Here is a 22,769-nt window from a genome sequence, read left to right on the forward strand (position 1 = left end):
ATTGTTACATTGATCATAAACAGAGATGAAATGCATCAATCAAAATATTCTACATCTCATTCCAATCTCAAGAGAATGGAAAAAAACAGTACATTTTCTAGAAATTGTAAAGCGGACCACAAAATGATTTCTAGCGCTTCAATCTTGCAAACTTATTCGCGTGATAGCAGAAGCATACCTACTTCACAAATTAAGGTAATATTTCAAATTTTCCAATAAAAACGTATCACTTAAAATATATGTAATTGTTATTAATGAAATACATTTAGCTCAACCAATGCCCCAGTTTTTAATATTTACGTAATTTTTCAGGACAGTTTTTATAAAAAAATACTTACACCACCGTGGCAGTGTCGAACTGGAAGTGCAAGACTTAAAAAAAATGCGTAAAATTTCTAGAATTATTAGATAATATCGTTAAATCACTCATATGTACTATCAATTCAAGCTATTCCAAATTTGAGGCAAATTACTTTTATTGAAAATTTTTCTGTATTATTTTTTGCATACGTAGTAATAGACGTACGTCTGTGCATATAAATTGACATATATATATAAATGCAGTGTTATTAATATATATAATTAAAATATTAGATAACCTCTTTATACGATTATTACCCAATATAACCGGAATTATATATATGTAGACCAGCAGATAGTAAACATATTGATACATACAGTAATCAAATGCTGATAATTAATATCAGAAATATATTTATTTAATGTTCCGTTGCGGAATGATGCTGCATTTTCCGATGTCGATCGACCATTTTGAGTAGATACTTGCAACAATTTCTGCCGAACTAACTACCGTCTAATTCGTTCGCGAATATGATATACAATGCGCCCGCACAGCGCACTTTTATGCCCAAATTGAAACACAATCATGATTGCATGTAGATATACAATCGTATAATTAGAAAATTTGTGAAATATTTGGAATTTAACAAGTCTAATACTTACATTCGGACGGAAGAAGATCCGAGACGGAGAAAAGGCGCAAAATGAACTTGATCGTACTTCACACTGAAAAAGCGGAAAAGATGGACTACAGGAGTCATTGAACAACCAAACCACCTAATTAATAAATAAATAAAAATTATCAGTATAAATATTAATTAAATTTAATTGTTAATACTGCAATATATTTTTTGTCAAAGTTTTGTTAAAATTTACAATACATTAAAAAGGAACGAAAAAATCGCGAAACAACGGAATGAGAGAACAGAAAGCGCGCGTAATATGAATGAACAAGTTTTCAGTTAGAGAGGCGCGCAAGTCGCCTCGACTGTCTCGACCAATCAGAATGAACCACATGGATGCACAAATCGACTCACGTCGTCGGCAGACGGTGCAGCACTTCGCGTCACATGAACGTGCATGAACGACACGATTGACAAGTATGTCACGATTTGTTGTCAGAAATAAATCCATCGATAATTGCCACGAAAGAGGATGTTATCGGCGTGCCTCTATGAGTATTGTGCAAAAACCACTCACGTGAATACCAAGCGCAAAGATGCCGTGAACGGTATGATACCGAACCATCTTGTCGTCTTCCTTGTCTTCGTTTCCGGAATTGCAGTTGCTGTCATTGGCACATTATTGTCACAATACGTACACGGATTATTCACAGCTTTCACAGGTGGGCAAAAGTTCATTGACACTAGCTGCTTCAATCTAATCACACATTACAATACATATGAAATTATCATATCTAGCGCTACTTATAATTGACAATTTGAGTATAACAGCTAATAATTTCTTTCTATTATTATGTTTTCCAGGACAAACATTTAGTCATGTGTTTGTACCTCTTCCTCCTGAAGGTATTTTAAATATCTATGATGACAACATGCTCTACGATGTATTGGACACCACTGAACTCGATAAAGTACAAGTCCATAATACTGCAGCTTCGACAGCAGAGGCCCTGACATCCTTGCATTTAGCATTGGAGATGAAATTATCTGGAAAACAAAAAAAAGCTATAAAATTGTTCCAACATGCAGTGGCGTTAGCACCATGTCATCCAGATGTTTTGAATCATTATGGAGAGTTTTTAGAGTACACTCAAAATAATATCATCAAAGCCAATGAGTTTTATGTACGTGCATTAACTTATGAACCAAATCATGAAGGTGCTTTAATAAACAGTCAAAGAACAGCTCGGGTAGTTGAAGAACTTGACAGAAGTGTGCTTAGAGGCATTGACAAGAAAAGAAATATTCTGTCTGCAATACCCGATAACAATGCTGCATTAATACGCGCTAAGAAAGAGGCTTACTTTCAACATATTTATCACACAGTTGGGATTGAAGGGAATACTATGAATCTGGCACAGACCAGAGCTATAGTAGAAACACGTACTGCAGTTGCAGGAAAAAGTATTGACGAGCACAATGAAATCCTCGGATTAGATGCTGCCATGAAATATATCAATGCGACCTTGGTCAATAGGTAATTTTCTATAATATACAGTAGTTTTATAAGCCAATAAAAATATCACTATTCTAATTATTTGTATAATTATACTTTTAGAGTAGGTTCCATTTCTATAAAAGATATACTGGAGATACATAGACGTGTACTAGGACATGTTGATCCTGTTGAAGGTGGTCAATTTCGAAGGACTCAAGTATATGTCGGTGGCCATATACCTCCAGGACCAGATGATATACATTATTTGATAGAGGAGTTTGTATTATGGTTAAATAGTGAACGAGCTATCAGGATGCATCCAGTGAGGTAGTACATTTTTTTTTCACGAACTTATGTTTTTCTTATATTTAATTGAGAGATATTTTAAAGGGGAGAGTTTTCTTTACAGATATGCAGCTCTAGCACATTATAAATTAGTACATATACATCCATTTGCCGATGGAAATGGCAGAACATCTCGTTTGCTTATGAACATGATTCTTATGCAAGCTGGATACCCACCTGTTATTATTCACAAACGACTTCGGCATGAATATTATGAGAACTTGCAAATGGCGAACGCCGGAGATGTGAGACCATTTGTTAGGTTTATAGCAAATTGCACGGAGAAAACGTTGGATTTGTTCTTGTGGGCGACTAATGAGTATTCTCGACAAGTCCCAGCTCTGAGTCAAGAATCTCTGTTTACAGAAAAGCACAATACTATTATCTTAGAGGAAGACGACAGCAGCAAAGTATTGGAAGATGATTAAAAAGTAATATTAGTTAAGATTTGAAGTATTTTTGAGACCAAAGAACATTAATGTTATATTCAATATTACTATTTATTGTTAATCATAATTTTTAAGTGAAAGTAAGCTTAAAAACGTACATGACTCAAAACTGGAGATGCAAAACAATCAGAATAACAGAAACAAAAGCTTTCCACAACATTATTACAGAGTCCAAGCATATCTACTTCATGTACTTACATTGATGTGATTTATGTAAATGTATTGTTACTATTTAAATGCTGCCAATTAATTTTATTGTGTGTACATGTAAATACGAATCTTCCATCGTTCTGTACAAAATAAATTAATTTATAATTAATTTATGTTCATGATATGTGTATAACACTAATGAGCAAGTTACGAACTTACATCTATTTGCCTTGATTTCAAACAAAAACAATCCGGTATTCATTACAGCGAGATAATGCACAATACATTTTTAAATTAAAATCATGACGCTGATACTTACGAATTAATTACCGTGTAACCTACATTTCCATCGTGTTTAAAGGAACCAATGAGAAATGCTCAATTTGAAACGCCATATTGTTTCATACTGGACATTTTATTGGCCAAAATTCTTACGCATTTATGTGCAGTCACTTTAATTTACTGTGGTAAAAATTCATATAGACTTGTTGTCGCTGCATGCAATGAACCGACCTTTCAAATCTGTGAACACATTAGTACACGATTGGTCAGTGATTCTGCCACGGAATAAACATGGCATCCTAAATGCATGGCGACTTCTAATGACTTACGCGTTGCAAACGGTATAGTAAGCGTTCGCGATTGCATCGCTCGGTGTAATCCACCGAGTAAACATTCGCCGTGTCGCCGCACGCAAGTGGGATGTGTACGCGCTAAATATCACTGAATATCGGCGTTCGCGGTACTGACGAATCGGTCACGCGTTCGTGAAGTATAACGAAGCATTGCGTAAACTTTGGAGTGTCGAAATACGGTCAAATCGCTCGCTGGAAGTTCGTCGTCTTTTTTCCGTTGACGTTGCGTCGACGATTGTCGGTTGGCGCTCGAACGAAAGAATGCTAGCGGGGCAAGAGATCGCGAGCATAGCAACATAAGACGGCATAGCGCACGAAATTAATTTGTTACCGATTATCATCGTGCGTTCGCGGAATTGCCATCCGACACCCCGCGCGGCCGACCAGTAGTCGAACAACGCAATCGATAACCCCGCGGACGCTTTTTGCGCTGAGCGAGAGATCGTAATGGCGAGAGCGTGGCGTCCGAGGGCGATAGGCGGCAGGAGTGGGAGGCTGTGGTAAAAACAATGCTGAATCGCCAGGGAGTCGCGCGTAAGTGAACGAATATCCAAATGAAAGCGCGTATCACACGCGTGGTGGTTTTGCGTGCCGACTCGAGGCAGGGTGTAGTCTGTGTGTGCTTCCGGTCAGTTTTTTTTACCGCGGCAGTTTGCCGCTCGACAATTTCTTCGATGAGAGCGCTCGTTCTCGTAGCATAATTAACCTCCTTGCACACATTTGTATGTAATAATATTGTCGGGCTCCTTTATTTATATTGCACTAAAATTTATTTTATATACTTTATACACTACTGCAAATATGAATTACCTAATAAAATGTGCTAGTAGATGAATTTAACTAAATATTTAGGTTTTAATTTAAAAGTAACGCAACGTCAGTTTTGCATATTTAATTAAGATGATAGATTACATTAGTTAATTTTATTAAAATTTATATTAATTTACAATTAAACTTCTACAAAATGTTTGCAAAATAAATGACTCCTACATTCTAAAGATTTCGCGCGGTTTTTCTTCGGAAAAACATTTGCTGTTTTTACTTTAAAAAACATTCTAATATTTATGGGATTTTGTTCTTTGTCAGAGAATTGACGTAGCAGTGGGAGGAGACATGCCTAAACTCGCATATTCCTATAAAAATAGCATCACAAAAATTCGGATTGGCGACCGACGATACGCCTATATTCGCGTTTTGTCACAACAGTACTGTTGCTACAGCAAAGAATGCCTAAAAACTTCTTATGTTTCCTGAAAATATCTTGAAATAGAATTTAAATTCTAGAACACTGTATAAATTAATAATATTTCATAGGAAAATAATTTTTTAATTTGAAATTGAATGCAATATTTTAAGTTATTTTTATGTTCATTTTGAAATGCATTTTATTAGAATTTGAAATTTAAAGCTCAATACACAAAAATATTTAATTTTTTAGAGAATTTGGAAAAAATTTAATACAGAAATTTGGAAAGTAAATTTAAAACTAAATAAATGTCTGTCGCTTGAAATGTTATTCTATCTATAATTTTTTAAAGCTAAATAAATTTTTCTATGTCTTTAAATTTCATTAAAAGATCAGATGGATCATTACCTGATTTCAGATTGCTGATGAAGAAGATTCCTTGTAAATGTGAGAAGAATATTATGTATAACTATCAATTTTAATTAACGCATCAGCCTTCAATTATGGATGATGAGGAAGGAACTTCAAGCTCTGGCCCAATGTCTTCGTTAAATAGTTTATTTTCATTTACCAGTCCTGCTGTAAAAAAATTACTCGGTTGGAAGCAAGGAGACGAGGAGGAAAAATGGGCAGAGAAAGCAGTGGATTCATTGGTCAAAAAATTGAAGAAACGTAAAGGCGCGATTGAAGAACTAGAACGAGCACTGAGCTGCCCAGGCACACCGAGTAAATGCGTGACTATTCCAAGAAGTTTAGACGGCAGATTGCAAGTTTCACATCGCAAGGGCCTGCCACATGTGATATATTGCAGAGTTTGGCGATGGCCGGATCTGCAGTCACACCACGAGCTGAAACCACTGGAACTGTGTCAGTATCCGTTCTCAGCCAAGCAAAAAGAAGTCTGCATCAACCCTTATCACTACAAAAGGGTAGAGAGCCCAGTGCTGCCACCAGTATTGGTTCCTAGACATTCGGAGTATGCTCCCGGTCACTCGCTGTTGCCGTTTCAACAATTGGCTGACCCAAGCATGCCGCACAATGTATCCTATTCGTCGAGTGGCTTCAGCACCAGTTCCACAGGTGGTGTTAATCCGACATCGCCCATGTCCTCCGTCGGTTCTGTGCCAAGTCCAGGGAGCGCGACATTACCAAACCCACAGAGCCCGTATGGTACTAACGGATTACCGGAGACTCCGCCTCCAGCGTATTCACCGCCCGAGGACGGTTCGCAAACCGGACAAACCCCCTCATCGGATTCTGTTCCAATGGATACAAGCGCGCCTATTGAATCGGCCACACCAGTATGTTACCAAGAACCACCTTACTGGGCCTCGATTGCTTATTATGAATTAAATTGCCGGGTGGGCGAGGTATTTCACTGTCAATCGCATTCTGTAATTATCGACGGTTTCACAAATCCGAGCAACAACTCCGATCGCTTTTGCCTCGGACAACTCTCTAACGTAAATCGAAATTCAACGATAGAAAATACAAGGCGGCATATAGGCAAGGGAGTGCATCTATACTACGTTGGTGGCGAAGTCTACGCCGAATGCCTGTCGGACTCAGCGATATTCGTACAATCCAGAAATTGTAATCACCATCACGGCTTTCATCCTAGCACAGTTTGTAAAATTCCACCGGGATGTTCGTTGAAGATATTCAACAATCAGGAATTTGCCCAGCTTCTCTCACAGAGCGTGAATCATGGTTTCGAAGCTGTTTATGAATTAACAAAGATGTGCACAATCAGGTAATTTAATGCACGTTATTTTTATTCAATATTTTCTATATATTAAGTTTTAATTTATATTTATATTCCTCATATTTATTTGTTGTTTATTCTTGCAGAATGTCTTTCGTCAAGGGATGGGGTGCTGAGTACCACAGGCAGGATGTTACATCGACTCCTTGTTGGATCGAAGCACACTTGCACGGACCCTTACAATGGTTAGATAAAGTGTTAACGCAAATGGGTCCGCCTCACAACGCCATAAGTTCTGTGTCATAAATAATATGCACACATTACGACGATGTTTGTAAGAAAAAAGGACAATTAATCTCAATGCACTTTTAAGCGTAGGGACATTGGCCGCAATCGGCACAAATATGAGAATTATGAAGACTGTGCAAACATGTTCAACAACACAGTTATACAGCTGTAAGTAATCCTATATTATTGTAAGTAATTCTATATACATTTTGCGATTACAACGGTTCCCCAGAGGTCACTTAAATGTTATTTTTTTTATTCGGCAATTGCCAGGTTCTTAATTATAACTAAAAGCATTAAATTACTATTAACTAGTCTTGGACATCCTCGACGTAAACATGATGCGAATGATTAAAGAAGATTTTACATGTGATTAATTAGCGATGATAAATAAGCGTTAAATTTAGTATTGAAAGCGTTTTTCTTAAATATTGTAATGTATAATGAATATTGATGTTAACTTTGAAAACCTGATATAGGTCGAAACGTTGTTATTATATGTTTGTTTAATACACAGGCACAATCATAGTATTGTCTAGCATTGGCTGCTTGTTTCTTATTAACCTTTTGATTTTAATCTTATTTGGCCTTTAAATTTAATCGTTATTTTAAATTTTGAAATAGAAAGTTACGTAGAAAAACAAGTGTATATTTAACAATAATCTCTGAGAACTATTGTAATCGCAGAATGTACACCCTTAGATGCTATAAAACTCTGGCTGTTATGTAGGGAAGGAATTATTACGTGGTATAGGTGTATAAAAAAGAAAATATTTTTCAAACCTATGCATCAGCCGTATAAAATAATATGCTATTTATGGAAAATTTACTTTCTCTGTCAAGTAGCTATAATCATTCCTTTTTCTATTATAATCACAAGAAATATTTAAGTCGTTCCATAAAGAATTTGTAATAATACCACACTGGCGAATATTTTATTATCTATATATAAAGTAATACAACACTTTATTTGATGTAAAATATAAATAAAATTTTACTTTATCGTAGAGGTGTTTAGTGTTAGTGTGGTATTACGGATATTTTATTAGATGATGTAATGATGTAATGATTTATTGTGATTACGATAGGAAATGATTTCAGATGGTTGGTAAAGTAAGTAAATTTTCCACATTATAGGGAAAGAAAAGATATTTTCTGCCTTCTCAATAAGGATAATCTAATAATTATGTCTTATTAAGTTACGTGTGTGCTTTAAAGTACGTTTACATCTATATAGATCTACTCAAATTTATTGCTAAACAATTTATGATGTAGTGCGGGCTTTTAAATGATGCAATGTATATTTCAATGTTAGACGTAGGACGCTGATCTCACGTTGACTACCAAAAGTTAACTGCGTCCGATGATGTAGGCCGCTTTCCAATTAACGACACAAATCCTGTCTTTGTTCGATATCGAATATTTAGCGGCCATAGTGAAACGTCAAATTCATTAATTCGTAGAAAGATAATCCATAGTTTGCTCCATCTTTGTGTAAGATTACATTGCCTTGTACTTTTCTCGATTATCATATTATGCATCGATTCAGCGTACGCTTTCCGTATTACAATTCCTGAAAAAAATACACGATTAGATAAGTTTTATGTGTTATATATATATATATATATATATGAAATTTTAACGATGTATATATTCTATATGAAAATTGTCATGCGTGCGTACAAGTATATATATATAATGAAGATTCATCGATTAATAAGTCTATACATTGGACATAATAAGTCTACATTGGACTAAAAGTTACGTTTACTAATTAATTGGAGTTAATACATTTTACGTTTACTACTTTTTTACTTTACAAAAAGTGCCAAAAAGAAAGGAATATTTGCATAATATGTTTAATTTATGCACTGTGATATTTTATCAGAAATATGCAATTCTTTCATTGTCTAATTACGTTCCTAAAATCTCAGATCAAGCATCTTGAAAGTACATCGATGTCTTTGAGTGTCTTAGCTGTCAAATAATAGATATTAACAGTGCCTAATTATAGACAATACCATCTTTTTTCACTGCCGTTTGCTGTCGCTTGTTTGCCGATGTGCCTAGCTGTGATTCTTGTCTATTCAATTTGGCAAATTTTGCGATTTGATAATAAACAAAAGATAGTACGAAGAGAAACAAGATATTTAACTAATTACAATTCCGTGATAAATAAAAGAAAATACTAATGAATAAGAAATATTTCACTAATTACGATTACATGATAAACAAAAGAAAGTAAGATGTTGATTGATACAAAAGAATAAGATGTTCTAATCTAGAATTGATTTGTGCTAATAGTAAGAAACGAACATCCACGACAAAACAGCTGCTGAGGATAGCATACTTTTTGGTACAAACATGAATGTCAACGAAATGTTATTTTATTCTATATTGCATAATATGGTACAATTGCGCTGATTGTACAAGCGATGGAGACAATAATCGATAATTACAGAAAAAAAATGATAAAATGTAAGATACATTCGCTCGATCTAGCTAAGAAAATTATTGTTTGATATAACGGTAATTAATTGGGTCGAATTTTGCACGAAGAAATCTATCGATGTATGTTTCGTATCAAAAGACAAAATAACTGAGTAAAGATACCGTGTTTGTGGCTTTACCTTGTTGCCGGGTGGATTTCTTTCTGCAGGATACGATCCAATTTTGCCTATTTTCTTCATGATATGTACACGAAATACAAGTCTTTTATAACAATCATGCTACATCATAATCTGCGTCGATGAATTATTGAGTGGCGAATCGGTTAGAATAGAGTTGCGAGATCTTTTCAGCACTGAATTCTGTCACGTTCAAAACAAGCACGATACATTACTGTAAAATGTACGTATATGGATAGTTTCACATATGCAAGATTATACTTACAGCTTATATTTTATGTTTTCACCGTTCTTCGTTTATTCTTTCTGCTAATTGAATCATCATGGATTATTCGCGGAGCCCGTTTACAAAAACATTGTGATCCTTCAAATCTGAGTGTCGAAATAAGGCGTTATTTCTTTCGTATAAACTCGACTTTGAACATTCTTCAAGATTGATTAATATACCTTGTTGTTGCGTGCCATCCAAGTTTGTGCCTTGAATGCCTTTTATATTATATGTAGTCATTTAAGATGCCATAATATATTATCTGCAATTTCTCTGAAATGTATAGTAAAAATCGACCCAATGCGTCCGAAAACGCATAGAAATTTCTCCAACTGAAAAAGAAAAATTGTATAAAAATTCCCTTCAATTATAGTTGTAAAATAAACGAGATAGTTCTGTATTTACGTTATAATGTCACATCGAAGTATACATACAGTTACACGTTCAGACATAAGTGCCTGATATCAAATTTTGTTCATCTAATGTCTATCTAATCTGACAATAGCATTCATCGCAATCGTGTGACATGAAACAGATTTTGAGTTAAAGCTATTTTGGAAATTCTCGTGCCTTATATATAAAAAAATTGAACGCCTCGATAATGTATACATTACAAAGTGCAACAAACAAATAGCCAACCAATGCATTATCGACTTGTGTCGATTTTAAAATACATTCATATGTTATATCAGGTAATTGCATATTAATTTCTATAATAAGTACAAGTTTTTTATTAACATTTTAAGAGCTATTGTAAATTATTGTTTCATTATCGCGGAATGCTTTTAGAAATTCATTTATTAATTTTAAAACGCCTGGTTTTTCTTTTTAATGGAAAAGTCTGTTAATGTAAAGTGATGTAAAGCAATTGAAATGCGAAGGAAAATTTTGAAAACGGGCTTGCGATATTCCGCATGTCAGTGACTGTATATATAAATCTCGTTAGCCTTGTAAAAGCATGTCTTCGGAATCCATTCCCACGTTATATATACCGTTAGAGAAGATAATGGCCAATTTTTCTTCCCTTCTTGTGCGGTTTCTCGATACGCTCATGTGGCTGCATCGTGTTCACTGTCCAAACTGTCACCAAACGACGTAGGCACATGAGCCTCCTCGATTTGTATAGCCATCTCCTCTGTTAATGCATTGGCATTAGTGTAATACATTTTATTTTCTTGCCGCACGTTTTTATTTTTTTCTTTATATAAAAGAAAAAAGACATTGTGTATAGATGAGAAATGATAAAGTGTTTTATCTTGTATGTGTTATGCGTCATGTTATGCGATAAGAAATCGATTCAGCGGAAAAAAAACTAGTATAAATGATTGATAATCCAAATAGATTATGTATACAGATGCACTCCATTGCTACGGAAAGTATCCAAGTATCTAAATATGTTTCGGCATATGTGTATGTATATTACCCTGATAAAAGATTCTCGTCGCTTTGAGATAGGCTGGATAAAATTTTTAGATGCCTAGTGAAAAAAAAAAAAGAAACGCCGAAGATTCTTAAGGCAAATCTTTTGTGACCAGCTGTGTATTGTTCGATATATTATAAAAAGCTGCGTGTTCACGCAGCGGTCACGTTTACGCGCCTTTACCTATGCTGTTTACACATGCATTTCTGATAATATTGTCTTGTGCAGTTCTACCAAGTACGAAATAAAAGTAATGTCTATCTGTGTACCTATGTGCGATTAAACATGATGGTTGTATTTGTTTCATAACTATGCATTTGGCGATCCGCTCCATCCCGAATTCCTTCGTCCGCATCTTGAAATCATGAAAGTATCGTATATAATTATTACTCGATTAAACACAATTCGATTAAATATCTCGTGGAATTTTCTTCTACAATGCGTTGTAACATAAGAAGTACGAAAATAGTTAAATTATTTCTATCTATTATTGTTGCACAATCGTTGTTCTTTTGAACGTAATCAGTCTTGTTGAGGTACGCTAAGCAAGATAATATGAGAAGCATAGGATAATTTTTATTTTTCAATTTAATTTATTTCATTCATAAAGCAACAACGTTCATTCATAAAGCTCATACGTATCCAAAAATCTTTCTGTGCACATTGAATTAAAATAATTGGAGATCAATTGCTAAGTACGACATATATCGGGGAAAAGGGGGCAAGAGGATACGTGTTGTGTTTGATTTCTCATCTCCTTCTGCATAAATTATTTGATTATAAAAAAATAAGAAATATATTAACATCTCTCGATCGTTCAGCTTCGCCTATTACGCCCACTATTTATTGAAAAAATACTATATTTAAGACGATAAAATGCAATTGTTTTACAGTCTAAAAAAAGTTCGGCCAATTATAAATCTCGACGATAGAATTATTTATATGCTTCAACTATGCTTGAGAGCAGTAAATTACATCGAAAACGTTCAATATTCATTAATTTAGACGATACATACTTATTAGCCATCGAGAAACATCGGATATGTAACAAAGAACGTTTTCAACAAACTTTCAACAAGTAAAGCATAGTAATAGACTCGCAGCTTCGGGTTATTATAAATACTCGATATTAAATTAAATTAAAAGAATGCCCTCGGCGGCAGATATAATCATATCATTTACTTTTGCTTTAACAATAGATTTAAACATTTTTTTACAACTTCGTGCTATGAGTATTTTATATATATATATATTTAGGTAAAAATCGCACCTTGTTAAACGTTCATTCCTCGCAAGTCCAACACGAGAGCTTTACACAGGAATGGGATATTTAGAATGAAATTTTCAAGAGAGAGAGAGAGAGATAAACTGCAATGTGTGATTCACGCATTATATTGATTTTCTTAATTCTCTATGGTCTATAGTGCAATGATGAAAAACTGGAAAACATGAGATTTTACGAAGCAAAATTTGATTTTTTTTTTCGTCGAAAGAAGACAATATGTCCGTGAAGCGTAAAATTCACAAGCTTTACGCAAGTAGTTATAATTGTGATAAAAATCGACGGTGTTTCATTGGACGTAAAATTTACACGCACGTTAAAACCATTCTGTGAGTGTTTCAGTAGAGTGGGGAAGAAAACACAAGAATATGTATTTGACAAATCAAATGAAGATTTTAATCTCATATTTTTAATAACGTAAGAAAAAAGGACCGTTCTTCTATGCCATCAACGATATTAATACTAAGAAACTTAAACATCCGGGGCTGGCTAAACGCCGCTGTGCAGTTTTCTTCTTACGAGCTAACAGTTACATTTTTTTTCTCGAAATCAGTCGTTATTTGGTTTACGAATATCGATCACTATGCTTGTTCGTATGTATGCGTGTGTGAATGAATGTAGTATCGTCGTGATATATTTCTGTTCTTTCTGGCAAATCGGCTAACTAAGGCTTTTTCTTCCTCCGTTCAGTAATAACACTGGATCTCTCGTAATAATAGTACATTTAGAATTCTATAGCCTGAAAAGAATCGTTATTCTGATTTCGTAATTTGTGTTATTATTTATAGCGATACTTTTATGTCGAAAACAGACAAGTGGTACACGAATGCATACAGACACATTATTGACAGCTTAAAATTTCTGTGACAATCTCGGTGCAACTCTAAAAAGATATAAAACGTGATGTAAGTAGACACAAGAGTAATTATGTCTCACCGGTTCTTATGATTCTCGATTTTGATCATATTACATACATAATATGTATAATATATAATGTGTAATATGATAAAGATCAAAAACACATAAGAACCAATAACAAATAATTATTCTTACCTTTATCTACACCAAGTTTCTTTTTGGAGTTGCACAAAAAATGAAACTTTAAGCCGTCAATAATGCGTCGATACGTATTTGTGTACCATCTGTCTACCTTCGAAATGAATTATCACGAATAAGAACACAAAATACGTAATCTGAATAACACTTATTTCTTAGGTATAAAATGGTAAATATAATATTATTACGAGAAACCAGATATATATAATATATATTATATATTATATATAATTAAGATTGATAACATAAGAACCAATAAGAGAGATAATTATTCTTGTGTCTTTTTTCGCGCTATACATCTTTTTGAGGCCTTCTTGCTACCGCAGAAATTTTAAGCCGTGAACAATGCGTTGATACGCATTCATATGTTATCATTTTTCTGTTTTCAAAATGCAAAGCACCACGAATAATAAACACATCAATTATGAAATCAGAATATATAATATATAATATATAATATATGTTTTTTTTTTCGCATTTGCTAAAAAGTTATACCGCATCCTTAATTGTATCGCGTTGAAACGTTGCGCGTTCGGGTCATCTTTTGACTGATTTGTTCTTCTTGCAACAGTTGCCCGCGGAACTGGCTCACTTGATCGAGCGCGATGTTTAGATTGTCACGTTGCTGTATTAGCAACTGCTCCCACTTTTGGGCATATACTGCAACAGATAACAGGCACACTTGTCAGAGCACCCAAAACCATGATTAAACACAGTTTAACAAAGTTAAGGACCAAATATCGCATATACAGAGATAATTGTGTTACAAGTGTACGCCGAAGCTATATTTCATGTTTTATTTCAGCATCATTATTTAGCTTTACAGTATCACTTTAAAACCTAGCTAATAGGCATATATCTGTTGTCGGGTTTTATTGTCATTTTAATTTGTCTAATTAGAAATGTAACAATTTTGTTATTATATATAAATATATAATATATTTTATAATCTTAGCAGTATATTAAGGAAAACAAAAACAATATGACAATAAAGTCCGTAAAACAGGAATTACAATGTTAATTAAAAGATAATCGTTAGTAACTTGATAATATATGAAGCAATCTAAATTTAAATCACTTAACTATATTTCCCAGCTGTAAATAAAAGCTGCTATTTTTATATTTAGTTGCGTATGGGCCAGTCTTCAAACACTTTGAGTTATGGAATTGAGTTGTTATTTATACATACATACATATGAACATAATTAAACAGATACCATTACAGATACTATTACACAAATTGAAGCTTAAGCGGAGCACAACCCAGACTCATTGAGTAATTATGAACATGATCACGTGTAATTAAGCTTAATGTGACACTATAATCAGCTCAATAATCCACAAAAATAACATTTATTAACAGAGTTACACCTCGCATATATTATATATATACATGAAATGATGTGCTCAAAGATATATGCATTAATCATATTTTATATACAGCACTGTTAATGTCCTACAAAATCAAATTCAATTTTCGAAGCACACATATATAAGATTATTTAATATTTTATTCAACACGATACTATTGTACATGATATTTAATAAAATACGATAGGATATGTAACTGCGATAAAAGAAAAGAAAAATGTTGAGTTTACCCTCCCAGGATCTTTGTTCGTGTAGCAAGAAAAGCATGTAAAATATGATTTTTATTTTTAATATTGTAGTGTTGCTGCAAAAACATTTTTTACCGTTTTTATATATCACAATTGCGTCATCTATGTGATGTAGTTGCACAGGGTTTGAGTCTGATATCGGAAGAACAATACAGTTCAATTTTATCATTCTTTATATTAATGAAGAATTCAGTTAAAGAACACTCATCAAATGATTCAATTGTCCTAATAATTGAATGATTTTGATGCACAATATAAATCTGATAAAAGTGAGAAATAAAGTTCTTTTCTTTAAGTAAATGAGAAGAAAATTCCTTTTTTGACGTTACAAATTGAATATCAAATAAGATTCCAAATATAGAATTGTTAAAAAATATTATTTTTGGGGATATATTTTTTTCAATCGAAATGCTTATATGATATCAATGAAAAAAATAATGTGACGCGTATCATTAGTATACATATGGTGCACATTAAAATAAGCTGCTGCTTCTTTGAAATTATTTTATAAAATTGTTAATCGAATAATTGTCGTACCATCGGAAAATAGTTTTCTTTCTATAAGACGTCTACGCAACGAGAAACTCCTCAGGTAGGGTGACTCAAACTTTGTTCTTTTCCGCCTCAAATCTGTAAGGTTTTCTGGTATTACATCAAATTTCTTTTATAGATACAATGCGATATATTTTTTAAAGTAATACATAGGCATATAAAAAACTTTGATTGGCGATATATACAAAATAAAACAGTATATGCCCTTTTAGTCGCTTTCTTATAAAAATTATTAATATTATTAAACTTGATAAAAGAGTGACGTAGTTTAAAATATCTATGATATGTTTATGCAAATATTATACATTTCGTAACAAATATTATATTAAAATAAACTAAACGATGAGTGCTGCGCTTTGCAGAAGAAATGCGATTGTAAAATCAAAATATACTTAATGTAATATTACTACAGCACACACAGAATTAGTGTTGAAGACATGCTAATTTTAAACAACAAGTGCTCAAACAATCAGTGCTCAAACAGCAAGTGCTAAAACTAAAAAGATGCACTTTTATAAAATTAAAATTATATAATAACATTCCAGATAATCTTTTACACTAGTATAATATTTTTACAAAAAATAAAAAACGTAAATTTCAATATATTGTAACATAAACCTATAAAAATGTAATTAATATAAAGTATAAAATTAAAACCATTATTTAAACACTTAAGCTTGACTTAAGCATGACTGTCTTATGCAGACAATTATATGTCATTCTGTGTTTTATTTTCCGTCCCTTGTAAATAAAGGAAAAACATAATATACGCCCCGGGCAACAGTGAAAATAAAATAACATTTTTCAAGAATGACAATAGAAGACGCCATACTTTACAGCAATGTGATCGGATAGCAGATTGCTTTTGCGGATTAATAATTTTCAATTTAATATTCTTTGAAAAATCAGCGAATTCTTTGGTATTACAAAGTTTAGTCTCTTTGTTAATATCGTATATGTCGTTTTTATCATTTATATTTTTCGTTTTTCGTCTTATTGTTACAATAATGTCAGAAAACGTTGCCGGCATTGTGACGTTATGCTGTTCGGTATCGTAGTCTTTAAAATGATCAACTTTATTAAATTTGTTCGTGCAAGAGTCAATTGTATAAGACTGGAAGTTGATATTGCCGTCGATCTTTCGCTTATCTTTCCACAAATCGTAATTAGTTCGCGGATCGAATTTATTTGAATAGAAAATGTCTTCCTTGTTCGTCGGTTTCTTTTTCTCGAAATCCTTGCTGGTGTAATTGTAATTCGTAAGATGATTGTTCCCGTACAGTTCAGCAGGTGTATCTTCAGGAAACAGGTTTGCTTTAGCATGAAATTTACCGGACCAATGATATTTTTGTGATTTCTTTTTTCCGGATTTGATCCGTTGACTTTGATTAGATTTTTCAATTGAACGCCCTGTTAAGGGCGTATTCTTATTAATTGAATTTCTTTTGGCAATTCGACCCGTCGTTATGCTTCTCCTGGTATTAACATTGGATCTTACAGGTGTGCAAGGGGGAGCTTTTAAATCCTCCTCAGTGTCGTACAAGCTTTCATCGCTTCTCGACTCCGTCTCATCCTTCCAGGGTGACTTGAAAACATTCCGCGCGGTTTTACCTACTCCCGTCACGTTTACGACCATCTGTTCATCGCTGTCCGTGTCGTCGTTTATCATTAACGTCGCACTTATCGAGTCGCTGCCTCTCCGCTGGCGATTTAACATGGCGATTGCATTTGCTTTAGTCTTACTGCGCGAATCTGTCATAAAATGCCATGCACTGTGATACCGGCAAGTACAGCATCTCGTACTTTTTTGAGAGTTTCTATTATAAATTATTGGCAGACTAATCTCAAAGAATACAAAAGTGACAAATCATCACTTAGGAAGATTCGTACTTATCATTAAATGTTACCTACGAATGTCTACTATGTAAATCTTCGCAAGTAACCTGACCGACTAAAAGCTCTTATTCAAAATATGTTAAAATTAACGTTTGATTTTCGAAAATAAATTTCTTTGATATGTCCAAAAAAAAGAATGTTTTCGTTGCGTGATAATCACGTGAAACGGGAAAAACACATCGAAAACATTTATTTTATTCTTTTTGCATTGTTCGGAATGCAATGTAAGAAATAAAAGTGGAAACAAACGCGACAGGCGAATAGAAAAACGTAAACACACAAGTGGAAACAAATTTGTCTTACCTTCTTGGTCGTAGTCCACTTCATGAGTCGCACTGAACAAGCTGTGGGAGTCGTTAAGGAATTTCGTCGTATCATCCATGACCAATTTGTGTGTATCCAACACTTCTTCTTCGAGCAACTGCAGAGCGGATACCGCTTCGTGGAAGGTGTATAGATCTTGTGATAGTTCACCTTCCTGTAAAAAAAAAATTATCTGTTACTTTGCTTTAAATATGTTTCATAAACAATCTACGAATAATATTTAACTATTCGTGTCATTTTTAATGTGTAAAATCTTTACGCATGCGAAAAATATAATTGCTCACGTTGAGAGATCGAAGCTGCGCTAAATCGCTATCCGATAACACACTGTTGTTTGCCTGTTCCTCGATCTTTATACCCCGATCGTCATCCGTCGGCGAAGCTTTTATTTCTGTAGGATCCGTCGCCGCTAATTCCTTCACCCGATCTGCGTATCTCAACGTATTTAAGGAATGCTCGCAGGAACTCATTCCAGGACTAATCATTGCTATCTATAATGTAAATGAATGTTGGTCCGTTTCTCACTCAATACCACTGTGATTGTAATTATCGAATAATTTACCATGCATGTCTTTGATTTTTCACCGATAAAACTGTCCCTCAACACTTGAGTCAATTTGCTCGCTCTAAAAGGCAAATGCGTGCCCTTACGGCTTAACGCACGTATACATTCTTTTAACGCTAATAAAGATTTATTGATCTCAGCACCTTCCATTCCTAAAAATTTCAAAATCTCAAATCACAATAATGTCAGAAGGCGAAGATGGGTTTGAATCATTAATTGCAGCTATTCGCGCGGCTTCACATTGTTTATAATTAAGCACACATTTACTCACGAGTCTGTCTATTAGCAGACGACGTGTCAGCACCCCTTTCATTACCAGCGAGATCGATGAGCGAGAACTTCCCGTGCACCTTGTGCGTTCCCGGGATACGCGCTATTATTTGGAATACCGCGTGCGATCTCGAAGAGTTGGAGTTGGCGCTCGTCTGACCGCTCGTTCTGGCGCTATTTCCGTGCTGTATTAACTTTAGCACCTCATCGCAAGTTTCCACAACCTTTTCCGTCAAGCCAACTATTTGCACCTGTCAATAAATACAAGTAATTTGATCAAAGCCGAACTCGAGTCGAGCTTCTGACTTCGGTATGAACCACAAACCTGCTGTTTGCCATCTTCCAGGACTCTCAGCTTCTCCTTGTCCGCCAAGAGATCAAACACCTTGCCGGAATAGATCTCGAAGAAGCTAGCGGAAATGACCAGATTCAGGGGCCGATACTTTGCCAATTTCAGGCACTTGAATACGTCTTTGGCAACCATGGCGTAGATGCCCTTCTTGCAGTCCTGCGTCTTACCATTGAAGTCGCCGCCCATGGTGTGAGTTTTACCGCTACCGGTCTGGCCGTACGCGAAACACGTGGCCATACCGCCCTCGAAGATCGTTTGCACCAACGGCTTGGCCGTGTATTTGTACACTATCTCGTTGTTGCACGTTTCGTCGAACGCGTAATCAAATCTGAAGATCTGATTCTCGAGATACTTAGTGAGATCGACCTTGGACTTGGGTTCGTGCACCACCATTTGATCCTTGCTGGGCACGCTGATCACATCGATCTCCTTGCGCGTGTGCTCCTTCTTGTTGAGCGGACGCTTTCGCACGCACACAGTGATCTGGTGATCCTCCACGGCGTCGGTCTCCCGCAACGGTCTGAACTCTATACTGTTCTGGTATTCTCTGTGAAATACGACAAGATTAATATCTAACATCGCGATCGATTCGTCGCGGAGAATAACAAAATATTGATCGAAATACGTAAAGTTTGATTGACGAAATGCATAGGTCAATATCAACCTTATCATGGCGAGGAACTCCCAATTCGGATTCCCTGGATCCAGGTTCATCAACGCTTCCTTCTCTTCTTTCAATTCCGCCTGCCGCTGTCTTCTCTCCTCTCGATTCTTCTTCAGTCTCTCGACTTCCTTGACGACATTGGACCGCTTACTCCGACCGTTCTCCACCTGTGTTTGTTGCTGCTGCAGCTGTTGCTGTTGTTGCTGCTGCTGCTGCTGTTGCGCCTGTTTCTGCTGTTTGTTTTGCAGCGACGTTGCTAGATTGTATTGCGTGATCGCCGTCGGCGTCGGCAACATGTTTTCGACTTCCCGACGTCCAGTGAGTCCGGAAACCGAGTCACCGTGCCCGTTCACTGACGTAGTCGATGACATTATGTTCGTCGGACGGCTGGTCGGCCGTGACAATTGCCTATTTGAACCAGCTGAAACAAGGATACGAAGATTATTAATGTCGCCTGTACGGTCCTCCTTATTGCATAACGATCGAATTGACTTTGATGAAAATTCCAAAGAATATGAATTCAACCGAAATTCAAACGTGAATTCTTTTTAACTTCACACAATTTATCGCACTTTATGCTCGGTTTTTCTCGTAATTTTTTTAGCATTTCTGTGTTTTTTTGATATTACAAAAGAATAAAAATTTTAAAAAGTTTTCAAAATTCTGCTGCCTGGTGTTCACAAAACTCGCGAAACTACTTTTACACTTACTTCCTCCTCATGCTGATTTTAGAATAAGAATTGCAAAAGAATAAAGCGCACATTTTTATTCGATTGCAACCAAATTGCGAAAAACTCTCTAGAACGAGATTGGTCATACAAATTACCGGCGTCATCGTCTTCGATTCGAAGCGTCAAGATCTGATTATCGCCGGCGACGTCTGTATTTTCGTTGTTACGAATCTTATTTTTTCTCTTGAAGCAATAGGCGAGCGGATCGAATCTCATGGCGGGGCGAACACGCGAGCACGTACGAAATCTCTTGAATTTCTTAAAAACCGATCAGCGAAGCAAGACGTTCGCCCGGGAAATGCGCACTGCTGGCGGGGTAGATCGAACAGTGTCCGAGAGAGGGTCAGCAATGAGGAGCAGCGGCGAGGTGCACCCCCCAAGTGCTCGCGAGTGCTCTACACGTCGCGCTATATGTTCCTCCGTATCGCCGGGGTCCTTGCCCTTGTGCTACCTGCTTCGTATACGGCGCACGAATATCGATAGTCACGGTTCGACCATACACACACGTGCAGCACCTCGTCGCTACTTGGTTTATTTAGGTGAAGCAACGACGACACACACCGGGACCGCTCCGTTGCGGTGTCCGACCACGAAATTGACTTATCGAGCGCGAAAGTTCTACAAATCATAGAGCGCTCATTCGTGCAAATAAAAAAATTACGGAAATCTGTGCTCATTAATCTTCCTTTTTTTAAACGCGACAGCGGCGAAGAAATATTGGCAAGACCGCGCGTAAACGCATACAATTAGCCTGATTTCGCTAACTTCGTGTTAATTGCTTTGGTAATGCAATTTACAATTCTGATATTCAAGGCTTCATTTTACGGTGGAAACTTTCCGAAACGCGAAAATACAAATGTCGCGCGCTCTCTTCTCTTTCGCGGTAAAATTCGGTAAAATTAAAAATGTAAACTATACCGCTTACTTAACAAAGCACGACAAAATAGGAAAGGATAATCAATATTGTTGCCACATACCTTTCACTGGAATAGATGGTCTGGTGGAGTGCTGGAAATAAAAAGAAAGACTACATTCAACCACTTGATTAAAGAGAATAGTGATGGTTTTGTGCAGCGAAGAGGGGTGTACTGATTTACATCTAAAAAGTGCTGTAAATGAAAAAATAAAACGGTGCTTCTCTCTCGAAGCCAAGTGTATAATACATTTTTTTTTCGCGACACCTGCGTCATTAATCTGACATTCTGGCAGACGTTACGCGAGATAAAGTACAGTTTATCGATCGCTCATTTAATAGCGCTCATGCGTTCTTCTTATATATCGATCGCCATAACACGGTTTTCAATCTACCTTCGTTATTGAGCAATCGCTGCGCAATTTTTATTTTGTTCAACGAAATCGCGCAGTCCGACGGATCAAAATAAATGAACATTGTAAAGCTCTCCGTTAATCAATCGGCCGTTCGTTAGAATATCCATCCATCGAGACTTGATCGAAATTCGAAATCGAGTGCGGACGGGGTGAAAAGAAATGTTGGTGACTGGTGCTCTGGTAGGTGGGCGTTTTGGAAAAGCCGATATTAGGTTTGTGATAGAGAGAAGGTGCGAGAGAAAGCAAACGCTCTTTCAGTATCTTTTGTACGATAAAGTTTTCTCAAAACTCCAAGATTTGTGTGCACGACTCAACTTGTAATAATTCAGATAATATATATAACTCAGTTTTATTTTTTAGAATAGTACTTCGCGATATAAATATTTACGGAAAATTTGCGTTAATTTCAAAAAGTTTAGAGCATTGCAATGACTGTAAATAATAAATCTATTGCGATGAATTTAACAAAGAACTCTGATTCAATTGTTCCGATCTCTTTTACATAATCTTATCTAAATTTTCATTCCGCGGGGTAAATAATTTTTACAAAAATTGATTCGCGATATATAAAAGAATATCATGAAAGTAGCAAAACCGAGTGTTTCGAAAATGCTAATCAGTTCGGCGATTGGATC

General features: G+C 35.5%; 4 protein-coding genes and 1 long non-coding RNA gene across 16 annotated transcripts in view; 3 read left to right on the forward strand and 2 right to left on the reverse strand.

The window, feature by feature from the left end:
* Nucleotides 1-559, forward strand: part of LOC105679894 (MAP/microtubule affinity-regulating kinase 3-like) — a 316,827-nt gene extending 316,268 nt beyond the window's left edge. For all 4 annotated transcript variants that reach the window (XM_067361177.1, XM_067361178.1, XM_067361176.1 and 1 more), the window contains 2 exons: nt 24-195; nt 313-559. In XM_067361177.1, the coding sequence (XP_067217278.1) occupies nt 24-195; nt 313-390 (250 nt within the window). In that variant the 3' untranslated portion in view covers nt 391-559. The remainder of the gene's footprint in view (nt 1-23; nt 196-312) is intronic.
* Nucleotides 1-1,038, reverse strand: part of LOC105679896 (uncharacterized) — a 203,571-nt gene extending 202,533 nt beyond the window's left edge. For both annotated transcript variants that reach the window (XR_010891732.1, XR_001101907.2), the window contains exon 1: nt 964-1,038. This is a non-coding gene — a long non-coding RNA (uncharacterized lncRNA). The remainder of the gene's footprint in view (nt 1-963) is intronic.
* Nucleotides 1,039-1,316: 278 nt separating this feature from the next.
* Fic (FIC domain protein adenylyltransferase) lies at nt 1,317-3,534 on the forward strand. Its single transcript, XM_012379807.2, has 4 exons — nt 1,317-1,645; nt 1,788-2,460; nt 2,542-2,748; nt 2,831-3,534. The coding sequence occupies exons 1-4, from the start codon at nt 1,456-1,458 to the stop codon at nt 3,192-3,194; spliced, it is 1,434 nt and encodes a 477-aa protein (XP_012235230.1). The 5' UTR covers nt 1,317-1,455; the 3' UTR covers nt 3,195-3,534.
* Nucleotides 3,535-4,391: 857 nt separating this feature from the next.
* On the forward strand, nt 4,392-11,791 carry Mad (Mothers against dpp). The gene is made up of 3 exons (XM_012380147.2): nt 4,392-4,534; nt 5,605-6,939; nt 7,038-11,791. Exons 2-3 carry the CDS (start codon nt 5,690-5,692, stop codon nt 7,195-7,197), a joined length of 1,410 nt encoding a protein of 469 aa, XP_012235570.1. The 5' UTR covers nt 4,392-4,534; nt 5,605-5,689; the 3' UTR covers nt 7,198-11,791.
* Nucleotides 11,792-12,064: 273 nt separating this feature from the next.
* LOC105679811 (kinesin-like protein 10A) overlaps nt 12,065-22,769 on the reverse strand; it is a 30,328-nt gene continuing 19,623 nt past the window's right edge. For 3 of the 8 annotated variants that reach the window (XM_067361125.1, XM_012380077.2, XM_067361127.1), the window contains 8 exons: nt 21,783-21,813; nt 20,075-20,495; nt 19,384-19,957; nt 19,060-19,309; nt 18,786-18,940; nt 18,508-18,714; nt 18,203-18,377; nt 12,065-14,492 (listed from right to left, as the gene is read on the reverse strand). In XM_067361125.1, coding sequence (XP_067217226.1) covers nt 14,335-14,492; nt 18,203-18,377; nt 18,508-18,714; nt 18,786-18,940; nt 19,060-19,309; nt 19,384-19,957; nt 20,075-20,495; nt 21,783-21,813 — 1,971 coding nt within the window. In that variant the 3' untranslated portion in view covers nt 12,065-14,334. The other 5 variants (XM_067361122.1, XM_012380074.2, XM_067361124.1 and 2 more) reach the window with 4 other exon arrangements.

The sequence above is a fragment of the Linepithema humile genome, chromosome 1, assembly GCF_040581485.1.
Source record: "Linepithema humile isolate Giens D197 chromosome 1, Lhum_UNIL_v1.0, whole genome shotgun sequence".
Lineage (NCBI taxonomy): Eukaryota > Metazoa > Arthropoda > Insecta > Hymenoptera > Formicidae > Linepithema > Linepithema humile.

Excerpts from the sequence above, each read along its gene's own strand:
- Fic (XM_012379807.2), top strand. The coding sequence starts at position 1,456 with ATGTTATCGGCGTGCCTCTATGAGTATTGTGCAAAAACCACTCACGTG. Across the intron at positions 1,646-1,787 it reads ATTATTCACAGCTTTCACAG|GACAAACATTTAGTCATGTG; the intron begins GTGGGCAAAAGT and ends TATGTTTTCCAG. Across the intron at positions 2,461-2,541 it reads AATGCGACCTTGGTCAATAG|AGTAGGTTCCATTTCTATAA; the intron begins GTAATTTTCTAT and ends TTATACTTTTAG.
- Mad (XM_012380147.2), top strand. The coding sequence starts at position 5,690 with ATGGATGATGAGGAAGGAACTTCAAGCTCTGGCCCAATGTCTTCGTTA. Across the intron at positions 6,940-7,037 it reads ACAAAGATGTGCACAATCAG|AATGTCTTTCGTCAAGGGAT; the intron begins GTAATTTAATGC and ends TTATTCTTGCAG.